Source organism: Xyrauchen texanus, chromosome 2, assembly GCF_025860055.1.
Source record: "Xyrauchen texanus isolate HMW12.3.18 chromosome 2, RBS_HiC_50CHRs, whole genome shotgun sequence".
Lineage (NCBI taxonomy): Eukaryota > Metazoa > Chordata > Actinopteri > Cypriniformes > Catostomidae > Xyrauchen > Xyrauchen texanus.
This window is the reverse complement of record NC_068277.1, coordinates 31,398,783-31,422,640: the sequence shown is the minus strand read 5'-3', so window position 1 is coordinate 31,422,640 and position 23,858 is coordinate 31,398,783. Positions and strand designations below refer to the sequence as shown.

General features: G+C 39.6%; 1 protein-coding gene across 1 annotated transcript in view; it reads left to right on the top strand.

Annotated features, from left to right (window-relative positions):
- Positions 1-14,410: 14,410 nt before the first annotated feature.
- The window catches only part of LOC127662323 (integrin alpha-11-like), a 70,213-nt gene continuing 60,765 nt past the window's right edge, over positions 14,411-23,858 (top strand). Inside the window, exon 1 of the mRNA XM_052153451.1 lies at positions 14,411-14,553. Within this exon, the coding sequence (XP_052009411.1) occupies positions 14,502-14,553 (52 nt within the window). The 5' untranslated portion in view covers positions 14,411-14,501. The remainder of the gene's footprint in view (positions 14,554-23,858) is intronic.

Here is a 23,858-nt window from a genome sequence, read left to right as displayed (position 1 = left end):
CAGACGGTTTTCCAGAAGCACTTTGGTGCGGACCGAAAGTCCTTCTCCATGGCTTCTCCGAACTTTTCCCACACCCACTGCTTTGCCTCCCTCACGGCCGAGGCCGCAGCCCTTCGGGCCTGTCGGTACCTTGCAACTGCCTCTGGAGACCTCCGGGACAACAAATCCCGGAAGGCCTCTTTCTTCAGTCGGACGGCTTCCCTGACCACCAGTGTCCACCACGGTGTTCGAGGGTTACCACCCCTTGCGGCACCTAAAACCTTGAGGCCGCAGCTCTCCACCGCGGCTCGGCAATGGAAGCTTTGAACATTGCCCACTCGGTTCAATGTCCCCAACCTCCGCGGGGATGCCTGAAAAGCTCCGCTGGAGGTGTGAGTTGAAGATCTCGCGGACAGGGACCTCCTCCAAATGTTCCCAGTTCAGCTGCACTACTCGCTTGGGCTTCCCAGGTCTGTCCAGAGTCTTTCCCCACCCCCTGACCCAACTCACCACCAGATGGTGATCGGTTGACAGCTCTGCCCCTCTCTTCACCCGAGTGTCCAAAACATATGGCCTCAGATCCGACGACACGATTACAAAATCGATCATCGACCTTCGGCCTAGGGTGCTCTGGTACCACGTACACTTATGAGCATCCTTATGTTCGAACATGGTGTTTGTTATAGATAATCCATGACTAGCACAGAAGTCTAATAACAAACATCCACTTGAGTTCAGATCAGGGAGGCCGTTCCTCCCAATCACGCCTTTCCAGGTGTCCCTGTCATTTCCCACGTGTGCGTTGAAGTCACCCAGCATCACTATGGAGTCCCCTACTGGGGCCCTATTCAGGACTCCATTCAGGGTCTCCAAGAAGGCTGAATACTCTGAACTACTGTTCGGTGCATATGCACAGACAACAGTCAGAGTTTCCCCCCCACAACCCGTAGGCGTAGGGAGGCGACCCTCTCGTCCACCGGGGTAAACTCCAACATAGTGGCACTCAGCCAGGGACTCGTGAGTATCCCCACACCCGCTCGTTGCCTCACACCCTGGGAAACTCCAGAGAAGAATAGAGTCCATCCCCTATCCAGGAGTACGGATCCAGAGCCAAAACTGTGCGTCGATGTAAGCCCCACCAGATCCAACTGGTAACGCTCCACCTCCCTCACTAGTTCCAGCTCCTTCCCCCCCAGTGAGGTGACATTCCACGTCCCCAGAGCAAGCCTTTGCTGCCTGGGTCTGGTCCGTCGAGGCCCACGGCCTTCACTGCTGCCCATATGGCAGCGCACCCGACTCCTGCGGTTTCTCCAATGGGTGGTGGGCCCAAGGGATGTAGAGGGGGGTTTCACGTCGCTTCTTCGGGCTGTGCCCGACCGGGCTCCGTGACAAGCCCGGCCACCAGGCGCTCGCCGACGAACCCTCCATCTGGGCCTGGCTCCAGACGGGGGCCCCGGGCTTCCTCCGGGCAGGGTAACTCCTCCTCTTTCCGTTTTTTCCATGGAGTCATTGTGAACCATTCTTAGTCTGGCCCTTCACCTGAGACCACTTTGCCTTGGGAGACCCTACCAGGAGCACATGGCTCCAGACAACACAACCCTCAGGATCATAAGGGCACACAAACCTCTCCACCACGATAAGGTGCTGGTTCCCGGAGAGGAATCATCGATCAATCAAATATAATAACAACAATTCGGAAATTGAGGAATTTATGGAAATGTTTAACTGGCAACGAAAACTACACAGCGATCGTGTGGCAATTCTACCTACAGACTCCTCTAACCTTTTACCCATTTTCCTTATTAACCCAGATAATTCAGTATGCTTACCAAATGGTGGTGTCTGTCATTATAATTAGATTTTGGTCCCCTATTGAGGGGTTCACAACTGTGGGATCAGAATTTGTAATTGAATGGGTTCTTGATACCTGTAGATTTACATACAGGAGGTAGTTTGTATGGAGGATCTGGGGGAGGGCACACCTTTAAGGGGCACACCACATTTCTCATATTTTATAACTTTTAGCTTTTCATTATGGCTGGGAGAATGAGACCAGTTTACCAGGCACACTGAGACACTTTATATGATACCAAACATGTATAGTTACTTTTTGTACACCCTTAACATTGCATAGGTTTTTAGTGAGCTTTAAGTGAGGAGAAGGGGGAGTAAGGGGAGATGACGAGACTGTTGCTGCATCTCGGATGTTGCTGTTACATATGCAAGAGAGTCAAAATGTTAATTCTCATGAGAGCCTTTTGTTTTCTTGAGGTGTAGCCCAGACTCGCTGGCACCCGCCTTGTTGTTGAAATGTATTATATTTTCATTTGATTAAAGCTGTAAAGTCTGTTTTTGATTAAACACAATTTGATCATATCATTTAATTAAAACATTTAACATGGAATCCAGAAAAATGTAATCAGAAAAGGCATAATTTGTCTCTATAAGTCATTATGCAGTTCTTTTAGTCAAGTAATTTCCTGTGTAAACTCATAACAAATCGGAGTTTTCTTTTCTTTTAATTTATTGCAAAAGTATCGAGTTAGTATCGCTACCAAGGTACCAGGGCTGGTATCGTACTGAAGCCAAAATTTTGGTATGGGAGCAACCCTAATATATATATATATTTATATACTCACTTGCCATTTTATTAGGTACACCTGTACATCTACAAGTGCAACAGTCTGTACAGTGGTAGAGAATGGTGCAAAAAAACAAAAAACATCCAGTGAGCGGCAGTTCTGTGGACATAAATTCCTTGTTGATGAGAGAGGACAACGGAGAATGGCCAGACTGGTTCGAGCTAACAGAAAGTCTGCAGTAACCACTCTGTACAATTGTAGTGAGCAGAATAATATCTCAGAACGCACAACATGTCAAACATTGAGGTGGATGATACAACAGCAGAAGACCATGTTCGGTTCCACTTCTGTCTATCTATATTATCGTATATGTATGTATATACTAATATATACAGTATATACTGTATAGGCCTGTATATATATATAAACAGACTTTTGCCTAGTAGAAGCAAATATTTACCCCACAAATTGCTAATAAAATACTTAAGAACAAAGGACAAAAGCATACCTTCCTAAGTTTTTCTTGTATCTGTCCATCATCCATACTGTCAGTATCATTGTGCGTAGGGAAAAATAAAACAAATGTATCTGTGACAGTGTCACTCACTTGTCCAGTTTCAGATGAAAAGGGAATTTGACTTTGGCCGCGAGCAGGTAGCAGGTTGTACTGTACTCGTGTTTGCTGATTTAGAGTGAAGCTTGGATCGAACAGTAGGTGGCGATATTTTACCATGGTGGTTGAAGCTAAACGGCCTCACAGCCTCTAAATACACATGGAAAAACACTCTTCATTAATGTGCTGATCTTCATTGCTTTTGGAAATGTAGACTTTATGCAACTAGATAAGGCAAATACCAACAGCATGTGCGTTTTCATTTTTAATGTCACCACAGTGTGATTTCATAAACTCCTTTGAGTGTTTTTGTGCTTTTGCGCTCGTTTGTGTGGATACACATACACAAACTGTACAGATACACATCTCATTTATATGCAGTCTTGTTAACATCAATATATATTTAAACATTAGCTGCTGTTTACATCTTTATGCATAAAATGCAGTATTTTCTTCATGTCAGTGTCTCTGTTTCTTGATTTTGAAGTAACAGTTTTTGTTCAGATTTTCTCTTTTGGCCAAAAATCGAAAATAGCATTTCGGTCCATCCCTAGTTGGATGTGTTGTACAGGTGAAACTCGAAAAATTAGAATATCGTGCAAAAGTTCATTAATTTCAGTAATTCAACTTAAAAGGTGAAACTAATATATTATATAGACTCATTACAAGCAAAGTAAGATATTTCAAGCCTTTATTTGATAGAATTTTTGATGATTATGGCTTACAGCTTATGAAAACCCCAAATTCAGAATCTCAGAAAATTAGAATATTACATGAAATCAATAAAAAAAAAAGGATTTTAAATACAGAAATGTCAGCCCTCTGAAAAGTATAATCATGCATATGTACTCAGTACTTGGTTTGGGCCCCTTTTGCATTAATTACTGCCTCAATGCGGCGTGGCATGGATGCTATCAGCCTGTGGCACTGCTGAGGTGTTATGGAAGACCAAGATGCTTCAATAGCGGCCTTCAGCTCTTCTGCACTGTTTGGTCTCATGTCTCTCATCTTTCTCTTGGCAATGCCCCATAGATTCTCTATGGGGTTCAGGTCAGGCGAGTTTGCTGGCCAATCAAGCACAGTAATACCATGGTCATTGAACCAGGTTTTGGTACTTTCTGCAGTGTGGGCAGGTGCCAAGTCCTGCCGGAAAATGAAGTCAGCATCTCCATAAAGCTTGTCTGCTGAAGGAAGCATGAAGTGCTCTAAAATGTCCCGGTAGACGGCTGCGTTGACTCTGGACTTAATAAAGCACAGTGGACCAACACCAGCCGATGACATGGCTCCCCAAACCAACACAGACTGTGGAAACTTCACACTGGACTTCAAGCATCTTGGATTGTGTGCCTCTCCATTCTTCCTCCAGACTCTGGGACCTTGGTTTCCAAATGAGATGCAAAATTGGCTCTCATCAGAAAAGAGGACTTTGGACCACTGAGCAACAGACCAGTTCTTTTTTTCTTTAGCCCAGGTAAGACGTTTGACATTTGAAGCCCATGTCCAGGACCCGTCTGTGTGTGGTGGCTCTTGATGCAGTAACTCCAGCCTCAGTCCATTCCTTGTGAAGCTCCCCCACACATTTCAATGGCCTTTTCCTGACAATCCTCTCCAGGCTACAGTCATCCCTGCTGCTTGTGCACCTTTTTCTTCCACACTTTTCCCTTCCACTTAACTTTCTATTAATGTGCTTTGATACAGCACTTTGAGAACATCCAACTTCTTTTGCAATTACCTTTTGAGGCTTTCCCTCCTTGTGGAGGGTGTCAATGATGGTTTTCTGCACAACTGTCAGGTCAGCAGTCTTCCCCATGATTGTGAATTCAACTGAACCAGACTGAGAGACCATTTAGAGGCTCAGGAACCCTTTGCAGGTGTTTAGCTGATTAGAGTGTGACACTTTTGAGCCTACAATACTGAACCTTTTCACAATATTCAAATTTTTTGAGATTCTGAATTTGGGGTTTTCATAAGCCATAATCATCAAAATTATATCAAATAAAGGCTTGAAATATCTTACTTTGCTTGTAATGAGTCTATATAATATATTAGTTTCACCTTTTAAGTTGAATTACTGAAATTAATGAACTTTTGCACGATATTCAAATTTTTCGAGTTTCACCTGTATGTTCAGCACTGTTGTAACGCATGTTTCTTTGGGTTACTGTCACCTTCCTGTAAGCTTGGACCAGTCAGACCATTCTCCACTGAAATATATATATATATTTTTAAGTAATTTCACACGAGCAAGACTGCTATATGGACCTACATCAGCACCGCTGTGATTCGGCCACAGGCCAAGTGCCATAGGTAATTACAGCAGTGCTGATGTAGGGCCATATAGCACGATTGCAAGTTTGATATTGTGTATATACAACAGTTCAATGAACAAGTTAATACTTTATTACGATACGGATCAGAATCTCCCGTTGCTGGTTCAAAACAAATGATGCATCCAAATCTCCGTTAGTAATTCAAAAACTTCAGAAATAGTATCACGGCTTGTGCTGTTTCTAACAAGTTATTGGATAAACAAGGATGGATTGATGGGTGTGTGCATGTCTATGTGTCTTTGTCTCAGTGTGTGTGTGTGTGTATGTGTGTATATGTGTGTGTGAGTGATAGAGAGAGAGAGAGAGGGAACGTGTGTGATCACCTGTTTCCACGCCCAAGCAGAGATGCTGTCAGCATTCTGAAGGTCAGTTTTCTCTGTGGAAAATTAGCATCCAATCGGGGGTATTTCTCCCTATTTCGTGGTAGCCACGCAAGAATCATTCACTATAGATACAGCAATATCCTCAGCCATTTTAAACAGTGAGTATCCAATGTGGAAACTTGGTAAGCACCCCGAGTTTTGTAATCAAACAGTCTGTTGTGTCTCTCAGCTGCGATGAGCCTTAATCCTGAAATTGTCCATTTAAAGCCGTTTAAAACAACGTCCTAGCTTAAGTAATGTAGTGGTAATACGATCGATCACAGAGCGCTGTTCTATGTAAACAATGACTAATTGATTCAAATGTCACCAACTGACTCAAATTACACACAAAAATGATCTTTTGCCACCACCTGCTGGCTAACATATGTAATTTAAAAAATAAAGACAGTAACCTTTAACAGATATGTACTGCTCTTACACCTTAGTTTAGAACGGTATGAACACAAGCAGAGTGATACACACAGTGAAGCATCAGAGTGCTGATGCTGTCAGACCATCAGTGCTCATGGAACATCTCGTCCAATCAGATTTAAGGACTGGAACTAACTGTTATATATATATATATATATATTTACAGTTGAAGTCAAAAGTTTACAAACACTTAAGTAAGTCATTAAAACAATTTTAATTTAACCACTCCACAGATTTCATATTAGCAAACTATAGTTTTGGCAAGTCGTTTAGGACATTTACTTTGTGCATGACACAAGTAATTTTTCCAACAGTTGTTTACAGACAGATTGTTTCACTTTTAATTGACTGAATCATAGTTCCAGTGGGTCAGATGTTTACATACACTAAGTTAACTGTGCCTTTAAGCAGCTTGTAAAATTCCCTAAAATGATGTCAAGCCATTAGACAATTAGCCAATTAGCTTCTGATAGGAGGTGTAATGAATTGGATGTATTTTAAGGCCTACTTTCAAACTAAGTGTCTCTTTGATTGACATCATGGAAAAATATAAAGAAATCAGCAAAAACCTCAGAAAAAAATGATGGACATCCACAAGTCTGGTTCATCCTTGGGAGCAATTTTCAAATGCCTGAAGGTACCTCGCTCATCTGTACAAACAATAGTACACAAGTATAAACACCATGGGACCACACAGCCATCATACCGCTCAGTAAAGAGACTAATTTTGTCTCCTAGAGATGAATGTAGTTTGCTGCGAAAAGTGCAAATCAATCCCAGAACAACAGCAAAGGACCTTGTGAAGATGCTGGAGGAAACAGGTAGACAAGTATCTATATCCACAGTAAAACGAGTCTTATATCGACATAACCTGAAAGACTGCTCAGCAAGGAAGAATCCACTGCTCCAAAACCACCATAAAAAAGATAGACTACAGTTTGCAAGTGCACATGGGGAAAAGATCTTACTTTTGGAGAAATGTCCTCTGGTCTAATTCAATTTTGTTTTACTGTTTGGCCATAATGATCATCGTTATGTTTGGAGGAAAAAGGGTAAGGCTTGCAAGCCGAAGAACACCATCATAACACGAAAGTATGGGGGTGGCAGAATCATGTTGTGGGGGTGGTTTGCTGCATGAGGGACTGGTGCACTTCACAAAATAGATGGCATCATGAGGAAAGAAATTTATGTGGATATATTGAAGCAACATCTCAAGACATCAGCCATGATGTTAAAGCTTGGCAAATGGGTCTTCCAAATGGACAATGACCCCAAGCATACCTCCAAAGGTGTGGCAAAATGGCTTAAGGACAACAAAGTCAAGGTATTGGAGTGGCCATCACAAAGCCCTGACCTCAATCAGATAGAACATTTGTGGGTAGAACTGAAAAAGCGTCAGCGAGCAAGGAGGCCTACAAACCAGACTTAGTTACACCTGTTCTGTCTGGAGGAATGTGCAAAAAATCCAGCAACTTATTGTGAGAAGCTTGTTGAAGGCAACCCAAAACGTTTGACCCAAGTTAAACAATTTAAAGGCAATGCTACCAAATTTTAACAAAGTGTGTGCAAACTTAATACCCACTGGGAATGTGATGAAATTAATAAAATCTGAAATAAATCATTCTCTCTACTATTATTCTGACATTTCACATAATTAAAATAAAGTAGTGATCCTAACTGACCTAAGACAGATAATGTTTTCTACAATTAAATGTCAGAACTTGTGAAAAATATATTTTAAATATATTTTTGTTAAGGTGTATGTAAACTTCTGACTTCAACTGTATAATTTGGCTTGTATTCTACTCAAACGTCTAAGTTGAAAAAAATTACATAAATGACAAAATTCAGCTTTTTGTACCTTGTTTTCTCCTTATTTGTTCCCTCTGTCTGTTCCATTAAACTCACAATGAATTGATTCAACCTACTAAGAGGTTCAAATGCCTGATTATATTAGCAAAATACATTTGAATCAATAACCTCAACTAAATTACCCCCTTTTAGTCCAGCAGGTGTAGTTCAATCTCTCACACATTATAAAGCATCTAGTACACTAGGCTCCATGTGGATGTCTTTGTGTTTAGTGCAACTGTTGATGAAACAGTAGCACAGAACTGAGCTGATTGTCTGAGGATGTCATTTGTGTACCTATGGTTTCCAGAATAACAAAAACAGTTTGGTGGATGTGCAAATCGCCACAATTCCACCAGTCCCATTAAATCTGACCCTGACTACTGTGTCCTTAAAGGAACTCTGACACTGGGAGAATCCATGGAAATCTAACTGTGTCACAAGGTTCTTTTGGAGCTATTGCTCCATTTGCCTACTCTACACAAAAGGTATGTGCATGTCTTTGCTATCTGTTTTTCTTTAAATATTTTGATCTCTTTCAAGAATATTCTTTGTTTATTTGTTTGTGCATCAGGGTTGTGGAGTAACTTACTAAAAGTAGCAACATTACTAAATTAACTTTTTTTCAGCAGCCTGAAAAAGTGAACAGAATGAACTGAGGCAGTACGAAAACTCACTTACCTATCTCTCTCTCTCTCTCTCTCTCTCTCTCTCTCTCTCTCTCTCTCTCTCTCTCTCTCTCTCTCTCTCTCTCTCTCTCTCTCTCTCTCTCTCATGCAGCATTGGGAAGTCCAACATATTTATGTATCCATCCAGCCATCTCGCTTCCCTGCAGCAGTTCACGTGTCCATTTGTGGTTGCTTTTTTGGAAATCTAAACAATTCATTTCTGTTAGTTCCAGGCCTCCAGGGAGCATCCAACCACCAAAAAACATGGTCCATATTTTAACAATGACATTTATTTTAACAATGACATTCAATTACAATACTATTACTATTATGTTATTAACGTTAATCGTGCTAAAGTCACTATGAATAAAGCTCTTCCCGCTGTTGTTTTGAATGAGTTTGACAAATAGCCAGAAATGCTCAAAGAACAAAGACGTCACTTTCTTACACTGACATATAACCCTTGAAATGGTCTATTCAATGATTCACTTGAGCCCCTGCTAAATATTTAGTTATTTGCTAGTGTTTATCATTGTTTTCTATTCTGTTATATAAAAATTGTGTTTTCTATTTATATATTATTTTGTATTTATTATAAATGTATTTGTTGCATTTGTTCAATTTAATTTTGTTGCCAATTGTCTACTGTTACCCTTCTTTAGGTATTTTGTTTTTATGCCAGATACATACTATGCTGAATGCAGATTATAAATTATATAAGTATTTTAATTATTATTAATGTAATAAAAATATTCTATTGTATTCTGTTCTATATACGATAATAATATAAAATTATTAGAAATATTTTAAATTTTATATTATTATATTTAATATATTATATAAGTAGGGATGCACCGATATCACTTTTTCTCTTCCTATCCAATTCCGATATCAGAAATCTCAGTATCGGCCGATACCGATCCCGATCCAATACCAGTGTTGTTGTTTTTTTGCATAATCAGTTTAGAATATCTTTACATTATTGTGTGGAAATAGTTGGGTGTGCTTTTTAATATGTAAAGAAACACAAACCTCTAACTACACATTATTTCAATATAAATGTATAGCTTAAAGAAACACTTTATTATTAACTAGTATACTGGATAATGTAGCAACAAAATTAACAGTAAATCCAGTATAAGTCATCAGCAGAAAAGAAGATTTTTTTTTTTTGCAATTTTTTTTTTAAATTGGTTTAAAGGATTCAGATCTATTTTTTTTTTTTTCAATTTAGATGTAAGTCATCAGCTCACTTTTTACTCACACAGTTATTTTTTTTGAAACTCATTAAACTTAAATATGAGTATCATTTGTATACAAATAACAATATAATAGTAATATATAATAATATATATAAATCGTGCACCTTTAAATTTTAAACCCTCACGCTTTTATTTTGACGGAAGTCCTGTAAGTGTGTCTTTTTGTAGGCAAGTTCACAGTAGTTTAATTTGCTTCTTATTAAAATTCTGGTAAAATGCTCCTCAAATGCCATTCTAAATGCATATTATAAGTGAAGCAAACTATTGAGCATCTATATCTGAGATGTTATTCGTGAGTAGCGCTCAAATATTGCGCACCATGAGAAGGCTAAATATAACCGCGTGTGTGTATAAACAGAGCAGCGCCATTCATTGATGCGCTGGAGCTGCTCGTGCATTTTATGTATTTAATGATCCAGGTATCGGATCAGTGCATCCTTAATTATAAGTACTTTTTAAAAAAAGTAGCTTGACTGTAATGTAACTATTTTCAATTATGAGTAGCTTGTAACTTGGGAAGCTGCAGTTTTTTCGTTGCTTCGCCAACACTGATACGTATGAATAGGATTTGTGTACTTTTCTTTTTTTTGTCCATGAACTGAACAGCATAACCAGGAAAAATAGGCCTTTTTAGGCTGATCTCATGAAGAGAGAAGAGCAGCTAGAATGCAAATGGTTATGAAATCAATATTTACAGTGCAAACCACTGGATTTCAACACAGTGAGAGTGTTGATTCGCTTTTAGCATACCAAGATTACACAAGTTGAGCTCTTGGTAAAATATTGTGTACTGGGATAGCAAAGCCTTCATCACAGCTTGCGAGTGAGTGTGAGGGCACTAGCATCTTTAGCCAAAACCACTGAATTCTTCCAGTTGAGCTTTGCTTGTCAGTCAAATGGCCAGCTCATCCAAGCACATCACTATCTGCATTTCTGATTGGTTGACTCATGCTTCTATGGCCTGACCACAATCCCTGATTCCTAGGATGATTGTATATGATTCATGAACACATTTATATTGGGGCTTTGAGAGTCATGTCATACAGCTGTAGTTAACTTAATGAAGGAGTATTTTTGTAATAGAAAAGCTACAGATTGCAGAGCATTTTTTTCTTCTTCAAATTTTTTGAAACTTCTCTCAAATCCCTGTTGAAAAGACCAGCATTGCTGATCACCAGCATTCTCTATGTTATGTCTTGGATGCTGGTATGCCTGTATACTCACAACATTTCAAGATTAACTAGCTTGACAGTATTTCTTAATCAACTGGCTTCATCAGAAATACCATGCTGGTTGGCATGCTTCACCAGGACCAAATCAGCAATAAATCTGTGCTGATCAAGGCTGGTCTTTTTAACTTGCCATGATTCTTAAAAGTTCTTAACCTGTGTGTTTTAAAAGGTATCTGACAGTACTGTACTTTCATCCCTGTGACTTCACAATGTAATTTGCCTGGAAACACAGTAAGTTTACATCTTGAATTTTGAGTGTATATGTGAACCAGCATCTGCTCCCTGAGCAACTGACAGTTGCTATTTGAAATTTTGAAAGCAAATGATAGAAAATATAAGAAAGCCATATTTGATCACAGTTCAGTATTATTAAGTGTGGTTGCCATGTTTTGAACAACATCATACAGCAACAGTCAAAGGTCAAGATTTGGGTTAGCACTGTCATTGGTGTTCGGTTTATCTGAATGACACTGTGGTGACTTCTATGGTTTGACCAAAGCAGAGTTGTCACTGACATTGCTATGTATGTCAACAGTATGTGATTTTTGTGATTTGCTGTGCCAGAAAAAAAAAAAAACTTAAACAGAAAACAATAGAATGGTAGACAGACAGACAGACAGACAGAAAGACAGACAGACAAACAGAAAGATATACAGATATCATATATATAGATAGATAGATAGATAGATAGATAGATAGATAGATAGATAGATAGATAGATAGATAGATAGATAGATAGATAGACAGATAGACAGATAGATATAGATAGATAGACAGACGTACGGACTGACGGACAGACAGACAGACAGACAGATAGATAGATAGATTTTTGTTCAGTCAAAAATCATGCAGCAGGTAACATGGCCATTATTGGGTCAATTTAATTGTTTGCAGTTGCTGCTGCTGTTTGAGGCTCTGTGGCCATGAGGTAAGTGTTGGTCCTGCAGAGGACAGGGATTTATTTCCAGCCTTTCATCAACAAGGCGCTTTGGACCCCCACATTTAACGAGGGAGGAATGAGGGTCTGATTTCCAAAAGAAAACAACTTCTTACACTGCTCAGAGAACTCTGTCATTTCTGTAGTTCTTTCTCTGTGTTAATCTCTCTTTCACTCTCTTGACTGAATTCCTCTCTCTTAAATATTGGCATGGTATTTTTGGTCAGCAGTTCAGAATCATGGGCAAAGCATGAAGCAATGTGGAAACAGTGACTGAAACAACCCAACTCCCTCTCAGGCCCCTCTCCTCTTTTGAGAGAGAGAAACAGACTTTAATTGTAATTGTGGGTTCCTTTCCGATTTATCATTTGTTTCAGACTGTTGACATTTTCCAAATTGACAGTGGGATTCTTGAGCTATGAGCTGAAACCCCACAATACTGGGAAAAGCGGCCTCATGTTTTGTTTTATAACCAAATAGCTCTTCTCTATCTTTTTATATGATTACCCTCTTTTTGTTCTTCCCCTGCTTTTCTTTATCCACTTCAGAAGAGCACAGGAGTTTGCTACAGGCATGCAACCAAATGCCTCCTGTCTTACATCTTGTCTGATAAAATGCATGTTTGCTTCTGCTTTTGGGAAGTCTTTAGTATATGCTAGTCAAGGGTTGTACCTGGTATTTTTCTTGTTTTGGCTCACCCTGGCTAGTTTATCTCTCGATGACCCTCATTGCATGATTAATAATGTCTAAAAAAATCTGAATTTGCTATTCTAATTACAGAACTGCTGGAAAACATATTGGATCATGCAGTAATACACATTTCATGTCTATGATGGATTTACAGTATATTCTAAACACTGAATGTAATTAGGGGAGCTATAAAAAGCCTTCATATATATCATCAGATACCTGCCCGGAATGAGTGTAACCACATTGCTCTGTTTCTTTGGTCAGTTTAGTGTCTGTTGAAATGATTAGAGTGTTCACACTCTGTATGTCTGTCTGTCTGTCTGGGAATGACCTAAACATCTGTTTAATATTTTTTTGTGCAAACCCCCCCACCCCCTGCCTGGCTATCTCTCACCCTCTGAATGTGCCTTATTCTGTCTGACTGAGTAACTACCCAGTTCTTTGGTTTGACTTTACAGTCTTGAGCAGAATTTGAACAATTCAAACATTCCCAGCTGCCTCTTTTCCATACAGGGTGAATTACTTTGCACTTTTGAGATGCCTGGATTTGATAGAAAGGTCTGATGAAAGGAAAGAAAAGATGGCTTTTTAAGTATTCTTAATGAGAGCAACAACCTTAACTTTGGTCACTCAGGATGTTTAAACTACAATCAGCTCTTTTGTTCCTTAAATGTTTTATAATGTCTTTGGGTTAGCCTTTTTGAATTAATATGAAAAAAGATCATTAAATCCTGTAAAAATATGTATTTTTAATTGTTAGTTCAGACCTATTGCATTTACTAATGTTAACAAATATAAACTTAATGAGTTGATACATGCCACAATTTCGAGGTAGCTCGAAATAAGCTGTATTTTTGTATGGGTTTGGTTGTTTACATGTGTGAGAACAATTACACTGCATGTTCATTTTGATCTTTTATTAATTACTTTGGTTTTGTCAAGGTCAAGTTGAAACTGATGTGTGCCATATTTCATTATTAGAGGGGGCAGAACGTCTGTATTAGTTATTATATAATCTGTAATTATATGCTTGGGTTAGGTGGTTTGGATGGTGGCTGAGGATGTACTGAGAGTTTGTCATTGGGCTTTACAAGGTAACATGCTGCAATGTTAACCACAAATCTCTGCATCAATCAAATGGGAAAGTAAACAGATTATATGTTACGCAAATTAGATCATGGAAGATCATTATTCCTAAAATTTAAATTTTCAAATTTAACTTATATGGAGCACATTTTCAGGAGCAATGCATGAGCTCAGAATAGAGTGACCCAACTCAACCATAGATGGACAAACAGCCAATTGCCTCGAAAAGACGAAATGAAGGAGAAATGAAGTGGAAAAGATAGAGAAGATCTCTGTATTTGCTGAATGAGCACCTCCTTTAGTTTGGCCACAGTCCCCTCCTCCTTGCCTCAGATATAGAGAGTGTTTTTAGCAGGAGTAGAGTCAATCAGAGTCGGGTGTACAGGAGAGCACACTGTCAGGATATTCTATCCTCACACACACACACACGTACATACACTAACACACATTCGTTCAAGTTCTCCCTCACACACACACATGGAGTACTACTGCACCCTCCTAGTCTGGATTCTCTGCAGCATGCTACCAGGTAAGTGTGTGTGTGTGTGTGTGTGTGTGTGTGTTAGAGGTCTGCAATCCGACCCAGGCCCAATGCGACCCGAGAACCCGATGGATTTCGGGCCGGGTTCAGGTCAGTTTTTCAAGTAGGACTTCAGGTTCCGGTAGGATTTGTAATGAGTGAAAAAATAAACAGGCTTACTGAACTTGTTTTGCGCACACTCTCTCTCACTCATAGACACTCTAATGGACAAGTTAGAGGCCATTCACACCGAACATGTTTTTGCTCACATATGTGGTTCACCCCCCAGTGAGCCACAAACATTTGCACCGTATCTCGCTTATTCTTCAGCATCTCGCGCAGGACCAGCACAGTTTAAACACCATGTCTAGTTAAAAAGAACTTCAGATGATCAAAAACGCACATTGAGACACCTGCGCTCTGTTTCATTCTTTGCACTGTGCCTAGATTGTTTTTAGCACAGTTGTCACAAAGATTCAACATTCTGAACAAGTTCAGGCTGCATAGTGGGGACTGTTGCATTGTTTCATTTATACCAGACTGTTCTGCACCAAGAGATGTTTCAGCACATAAATGGTTAGGCAAAGCTTTTTTCCCTTCTGCTCTAGTGTAATAAGGGGCCACTGTGCCTGGTTAAAACTGTGTATGTTTACTGTTTCAGTACTGTTTTGAATGTTGCCTATATGCTTGCATAAAAAAGGGCCTATTGCAACAGTACTTGCTAGGAGAAGAAATTAGATAGTAAGCAATTTCGGGTTCAGGTCGGGTTCTGGCTTAAAATCTGATGGTATCATTCGGGCCAGGTAGGGTCGGGCCACACGGTCTCGGGTACAGGTTGGGTTCAGGTTTCATTTTAAGGCCCGTACAGACCTCTAGTCTGTGTCTGTGTGGTTAGAAGAGATGCCTATTTTCAATTAAAAGACACTGAAGAGAGACGTGGCATGCAAATTGTCCATTGACATACAAACAAAATTCAGTACTCTGCAACATGTAACTGTACGAGAGTAGAATAAGTGTCATGGATGTGATTTATGTGCATGTGATTATGCAGAGGTGTTTCCCATGTCTGCTTTCCACTGTCAGGCACTGTTACACTGACCTCCTGTGATAGATGGGGATGCTGGATTGGCTGTGGTATGGTTGGAGTTTAACTTTTCTCCAACTTCCATTCTTAGCACTTGCATAATTTGAACTGAAAGGAGATGTTATCAGGCACATACAGAATCAGGAACTCATTGTTTCCTGTGTCGGGAAAAGTGTTGGTGAGCAGCCAGATTAAAGTTCAGTTATCTGTGAAACGACAATTTCAGCATAATACTTAAGGAGAGAACTTTTGCAGTCCAGTGCTGTCCTGGGTTGAAGGTCTTTGAGAATTCAAATATGTATTCCTGTTCTGATGTTTTCAGGGATTGTTGATGTAATATCAATCAATCAGTCTGTCTGTCTGTCTGCCTGCCTGTCAGTCTGTCAGTCTGTTTGGCAAAAAATTAGGATGTCAGAATATTTGGTTTTGAATTTCTGTTATTTAATTATTGGCTAAAAGAGGAGGAATTTGATCTGTCCTGATAAATCTATAGAACTGATAAAAGGCTAAAGATATATATAGAGAGAGAGATAGATGTGAAGAGTGTTGAGGTGAATGTGCACACATGCATGTATTTTTTTGAGAGTTTGTTAGTTTCTCATCTTAAACATATGCTTGTAAACCAGCTGTGAGTCATGCTAATTCCAATCAAGTCTAGCAGAGTTGAATTTCATATTGTTTTAATCATGTTTTGTTATTTGAACGTTACCATTGTACTAATACTATCATGCTACTATACTGTCTACTCTGCTACTGTTGGCTTCTCTATCTCTCTTCCTCTATACACTCTGTTTCCCCCAGATATCCATACATTCTGAGTGCTTATGATGTAACCAAACAGGTTGCATAAATGTATCTGTGTCATGTAAGGCCATGCACACATTGCATAGTTTCAGGAGTGACTATGCAATCCCCTAGTGAATCCCCTAAATTTTAATTCCATGTGGGTACAGTACAGTACTGACTCCCGCAATTGCGATGATTGACAATTGATAACCATAGCAACGCTGCAGTGTCTTGCACCTGTGAAACATGAATGACACAATTTTAACCTGTTTTGTGTTCACTGTCTTTGAGCAAAGAGATTATCCACCACAGATGCATTATCATCTGACAATGTTTTGTTAGCTGCTGTCGACAGAATCGCCATGTTTTGTTTATGCATGTCTAAACGGCTGTTACAGTGCATGCGCTCTAGACAGTATTGTACTGGGTTACCCAGAGATTGCAGGGCTGATCAGAGAAACTACAGGGGAGAGAGACAGACTGGAATCGATGAATGAATGAAGACACATACCTCTGTTTGTGTGATTTGCATCAAGAGAAGATGGACACATCTCACAAGTGTCATTACTCACGTCATTAACAACTAGTTGTTCAGTTCGGTTCTGTACAGACTGCATGGAATTTTTTATTGGCCTAATAGTTAGTAGCAGATAATTCTGGCTGTGATCTCAGAAGCTTTTACCAATGGTAAATTACCATTTTGATGTGCAAATGTAATGATGAGGAACTCCAGAGCTTAGAAAGTAATGCCCAACTGTGGAGCAGGGCTCAACAGACTGCCTGATGACCCGTGGTCAGTGTGAGAAAGATTCAGGCCAGTTGCTAAAACTCTCACTTGCCCGATCGGGCCAGTTCTGCATTTATAACATTAATGCAAGCAAACAACAAGCAAGAGAGCACAAAAATTACATGGTGTGAACAAAGTCTTCTATCCGAGGAGTGAGCGCAAGTACATTTATCTCGCAAAGATTACGCAAATGCATAATATACTGGATGCGCCAAGGCACAGTCATGTGTACGCACAAAATCATGCAGACACCGAGCACACTCTCCTAGCACTGTATTCGCTCTTTTCCAAGTGTCTCAGCAGCAGCTATTACCAATGTGTAGAAAATGGCTGGAAAAACCCACTTAATGAATTTCGTAGTGGGATTAAACGTCTTGTGCAACATTTTAAATATCCCCGCACATGCCGTGTTCACAGTGCGCAAAACCCCCTCGTTTTTCTTTTTTACATGTTGGTGAAAATTAGTAATCCACACATTGGAACACAAGATACAGTTTCTTTCTGTAGAACTGAAAATCCATGTCTCTCCGTGCATATGTCTCATCATCATCTCTCTCCATGCAGCGTAGACTGTTTTACATGCATGTGCTCTCGTAAAAGGACAAATTCTCTCATTAATTCACCAAATGAGACGTAATAAACTTTGTTAAACTCCAGTTATACACATGTCTGGAAATCGAGAGCTGCTCAATATCCAAAACGTAAGAATACATTTAATTAGATAATGTTTCAAAACGTAAACATTAATTCGACATGATAATGCCGTTTGATATGAAAAGAAGCAAGATCACTATGACTATTGGGCTATTATTACCAGAGCTGCTCAGCTGCAGGGTGATGATGAATATTTGAAACAGTCTACTTCATATCATCCTCATAAAACACCTGACACATGTCTCATTTCTGGACCATACAGGTATTTTTGTTTTTGTTTTTTGTATATCAGTCAGCTTTGGTCTTGTTTGGGTTGTCTGATTTCATGTTATTTACACATTGTTAATTCACAGATTAGGCCTAGTATCTACGTACTGTATATTACACATCACAACCGATTTAGTAGCAAGTCTGTTGCATGACAGCATGACTAACATGTGACCGAAAACCCATAATTTCCTCCACAGAACTCTTGGCTTAAAAGCACATGAGTAAATGGCAGGATGGCTGAAGTTAATATGATATATTTATGAATTTATGTCTGTAAAGCGCATATATGGGATTACATAACATTTACATTTATGCATTTGGCAGATGCTTTTATCCAAAGCGACTTACAGTGCACTTATTACAGGGACAATCCCCCTGGAGCAACCTGCAGTTAAGTGCCTTGCTCAAGGACACAATGGTGGTGGCTCTGGGGATTGAACCAGCAACCTTCTTTTTAATTTTTTCTCCCCTTTTTCTCCCCAATTTGGTATGCCCAAGTCCTCGTGGTGGCATAGTGCCTCAGTCCGGGTGGTGGAGGATGAATCTCAATTGCCTCCGCATCTGAGACCATCAATCCACTCATCTTATCACGTGGCTTGTTGAGCGCGTTACTGCGGAGACGTAGCACGTGTGGAGGCCAATGCTATTCTCCACAGCATCCACACACAACTCACCACAGGCCCCACCGAGAGCGAGAACCACATTATAGCGATCACGAGGAGGTTGCCCCATGCAATTCACCCCTCCCTAGCAACTGGGCCCATTTGTTTGGTTAGGAGACCTGGCTGGAGTCACTCAGCATTCCCTGGACTCCATGGGTGGTAGTCAGCGTCTTTACTCGCTGAACTACCCAGGCCCCTGAGGGACAATATAGTAAAAACATAAGATATAGAAAAATTCAGACATAATTTTAAAGCCACGTTGGTAAAAACTATTATTTGTCATTTTTATGTTGGGGCCAGTAAAAATCTGAAGCACTGGCCCAACCAGGCCAATAGAAAAAATTCTTAGCGTTGAGCCCTGGGTGTATCAGGCTGCTGATGCCACGTGCCTTATGGATAGTTTACTTAGGCCACAAACCCAGTCATTGGCTACCAGGCTCATCCATTGCTGGTCATCTCTCAACACTGCTTCAGTGAGCTTTCCAGACCACAGAGCTCACAGTTGGGAAGAATGATCAATGTTGAGCCATTTTGCTCTTGATCTGTGAGTGTAATAAAATGTAAAGTACATCAACCCCTGAGGTTCAGCACAATACTTTAATAGCACAAAGCCCATGAGATCTTAAGGAGAAGAGCATTTCAAAGCAAATGATTGGGAGATGCATTTCTGGCATGTGGAGTTTATTAAAAGCCAATCTGCTGGCCCGTAATCCTAGCCAGTGGGCATCAGAAAGGCTCATTATACTGTAGCATCAGGGCAGTTCCTCACATAAATATTTGTGAAGGCAGGGAGGGATGACTGGGGGGTGAACAGATGTTTAGAGGGGTTGTCCTGTCACAGTATGTGAGCTTGACTGTACACAGCTGCAAGCCTAACTAAGATCTTGGCAGCAAGAGTTTAATATTGGTAGTTTTCATTTGATGGCATTTATGTGGGTTCTGGTTTTGGTGGTGAATTTGGGGCATAGTCTATGGATTATCTGGTCTAGATGTGGCTTTTAAAATTTTCCTTTCTTGGTCTCAGGATCAAAATGTATTAATTGTAAGAAGTCAAAACATTTTTTAGAAATGTTTTGATTTTGAAACTGTTAACCTGATCAAGATTTCTGTGTCCAGCCATGTTAGGGGTCAAAAAAAGGGGTCTAGGGTTGCTAATGCAGCATTTTAAGACCAATAAGTTCTAATGTAATTGGAAAAGCATTTGGATTCATCGCAATGGCAGTTACCCTCAAAGTAAGCATGTGACTTGGATGCTATCATCTTTGCTGTCTTATGAGTTTCAAAGGAATATTCTGGGATCAATATAAGTTAAGCTCAATTGACAGCATCTGTGGCACAACTTTGATTACCACAAAAATGTAATTGAGTTGTTACCTTTTTTTTTTTTTTAAAGCTAAAATCTGGGTTACAGTGTGAGGCACTAATGATTGGAGTGAAAGGGGTCAGTCTGCAAATGTTAAAATACTGTTTCAAAAGTATAGCCACAAGACACAAACAATATGTCAACATGATTTTAGTGTTATAAAATCGCTTACTAACCTTTTTCTGTTATATCCAATTGGATAGATATCCAATTTTACAACTTTGTCGCCATGATGATGTAACGCCATAAACCCTGTTATCCCAGTAATTGACAATTTAAGCAACTTTACATCTCAAAGAATACATACATTTTAATGGAAGTTTCTCAGGAGATAACATGTTTATTTTACAGTGTCTATACATGCACAATGCTCACAGTTAACCTCATTAGTACATCACAAGAATACATTTCTGTTTCAGTCTTGTGCTTAAGATCTTTTCTGAGTTCTTTTTTCTTGATATAGATATAAAAAAAGATTCTCATTTAAGATTCTTATTTAAGCGCTTTTTCACTGCCTTTAAGGACAAGTGAAGAGAGAGAGGAATCCAGTGGGATAAGACAGGGGCAATGGGACTGGATCATGACATACTGTAGACTGGATTCAAACCTGTGTGCCAGGGCTTAAAACATCTTGAGCACATGCATTATCCACTGTGCCATGGATCTAGGAAAATCTGGAAGATTGTAAGCCTTCAGAAAGCATGGGCACTCTCATAGACTGCTGGTTCTCAATCAATATGACTGTGGTGTGGCTCCTGTAGCTTGATTGTGCTCCAAAAGCATCGTAAGCCTGGTCTGGACACAGCACAACCCTTGCAGCCACTATACTGAGGTTTATTTATCTGGGCAAAAGAATTCCATACAGAGGAAACTCACTCTTGCCTGCTATAGGACCTGCTGATATTACAGAGTATATTAAAGTGTCTGCCACGTTGGAAATTTCAAATGGAAAATACAACTTCTGTACTCCCCTCTTTCTTTATTTTTTTTTCCTAAGGTCTTTTTACCTTTAAGGTGGTGTGGACAGTGGTGTGGACAGTTTGCTTTTGGAAATGAGCTGGAAGCCTGCTAGATGTATAGTTATCCAGCAAAATAGGAAAAATGCTCAATGATTGTGGGAAAGACTTTAGGAAAAACTTAAGAGAAAAAAAAGGGACATTATCAAGCATCTGACGGGTATTATTAGGCTTTCCTTCTCCTTCATTAGACAGTTGATGGATCTATTTTTTATGTACATGTGTGAGCTATGTTCTCTTTTTATGGCTATTCATAAATTAAGCCTCCTAGGAGAATGCTTTGGGAAAAAAAGATCAAAAGGTTCTGGATAGTACAAAAGGATAGCCACATTACATTACAGTATGTTGACACATAAGTGAATTAGAGGAGGACCAGACAGAATATGATTTTTTTTTTTTCTGTTTTCTTATTTCTTGAGCTGATTCTGAGGAAAATAATCAGAATTTAGAGGAATGCTTTAAACAAGGTTTTCAAACATTCTGCATGGACCTGGCTATTGTATATAGATCAATGCTGGCCACTTGACTAATTAATGTATGTATGTGACCTCTGATGAGAGTAACTTTACTCTGAGAATTAATCAGCTTGAACAGCCAAAGTGTCTGTAATGTTGTTGCTGGCACTGGCATTGACAAAGAGGATGATGTAAAGAACGCAAGTGCAAATTTATTCCAATGTGTATTCCATAAACCTACAAACATGAAGTAAACATAATCATGAACTTGGCATAACATATACTTGGCATAACTAGACTTAACAGACTTGACTCTCCAACAAAGTTACATATAAACAATCAATACCTGACAATGGACAAAGGAGAAGATGAGGCGTAAATACATGACATGGGAGAACACATGACAAAGATAACCAATAAAAACAAAGAACTCTAAACAAGATAACAAGACAATCAACCAATGAAAACAAGACACATGAACATGGAGGGAAACATGGAATCTCATGACAAGGGAACCACATGACATGAAACAGGAACTAGAATTTTCTAAATAAAAGACATGAAAAACATGAACCAACAAAATATACATGACACAAAGATTTAAAATTTAGAGAGTTCTTGTGAATTCTACCAAACACCAAACAAACTGAAGCACAGAAAACACAACCACTTGAGTCTTTGACTTGAGTCTTTGACTCAAATGACTAGAACACCTTTATTCGTGAAATGATCTAATCAACCAATTATGTGGCAGAAGTGCAATGCATAAAATCATGCATATACAGGTCAGGAAATTCAGTAATGTTCACATCAACCATCAGAATGGGGAAAATATTTGATCTTAGTGATTTTGACCATGGCATGATTGTTGGTGCCAGATGGGTGGTTTAAGTATTTCTGTCACTCCTGATCTCCAGGGATTTTCATGCTCAACAGTCTCTAGAGTTTACCCAGAATGGTGCCAAAAACATAAAAACATCCAGTGAGCGGCAGTTCTGTGGATGGAAACACCTTGTTGATGAGGGAGATCAAAGGAGAATTGCCAGACTGGTTTGAGCTGACAGAAAGGCTACGGTATCACAGATAACAACTCTTTACAATTGAGGTGAGCAGAATAGCATCTCAGAAAGCACAACACATCGAAACTAGAGGCTACAACAGCAGAAGACCACATCTGGCACATAAAGTGCTCAGTGAGTGTATTTTTGTTAAATACACATTTTTATTAGCATCAGTTTTGGATGTACGTAGGAGGAATTACGGCATGGGGCAGAGAATCTGATGAAGATAATTCCTGCTGTGTGTAGACCAGGGTCAAATTCTTCTTCTCTATGAGAGCCTTCATTGCTGCTCACAGAGGGACTTACTGCTGATCAGAAATAAAACTCCTTCAATGACTGGCAGGGTCTCACTCTTAGCTCTTCTTCTCACTTACTCTGAAAATCAATGACCAAAAATGAAGCTTGGAAAAACATGTGGTCAACATTACTGTCTTTGCATTCTTGTGACTGAGCAGATTAATGTGCAAATATGCTTTTACATCATCCCCAACACAACTGTAGACTGTCATCATTTATACTTGTCTACTGACAGAGTATGTGGGAAAGGGAGAGAGAGAGAGCGAAAGAGAGGAAGCTAAAGGCACTTAACACCTCTTCCCCTCTCTACTAAGGGGAAGATCTCTTCATCTCATCTATCAATCCTCTGCATGATATAATACACTGAATGGAAACTGCATCCCAATGTGAAGCATACATTTTCATTATCAGCATTATCATCAATAAACTATTTCACTTTTACAGATGACAGCTAGAAAATAAATTACTTTTATTTTCAAAGACCCTTTCATGCAAAGTCTTTTAAATGAATGCAGAGCAGATTTCTTTTCTCTGTTTTTTCCATTGGTACACAAGCCAAAGTGGAGGCACCAGAGACCTGAGGCCACCAGAGAAAATCAGGCCTCTCATCAGACCCCATAGTACTGTATGTTTTCTTCATACTTGCCATTTTTTCTCAAATGGATACATTCCTTTGCATTGGTTTCCACGTGTGCAGGGTTATGATATCCATATGCTATCATCAGGGGTTCAGAACAGAGATTAACAGTGTAATTCAGTTTTATTCTCAGAAAAATTAACCATTGTGCTTACACTTGGATCAAAGCCTTTTCTTCTAAGTTCAGCACCTGCTTTAGATTTTTTTTAAGAGCCATGCTTATACATTAGATAGGGATCTTT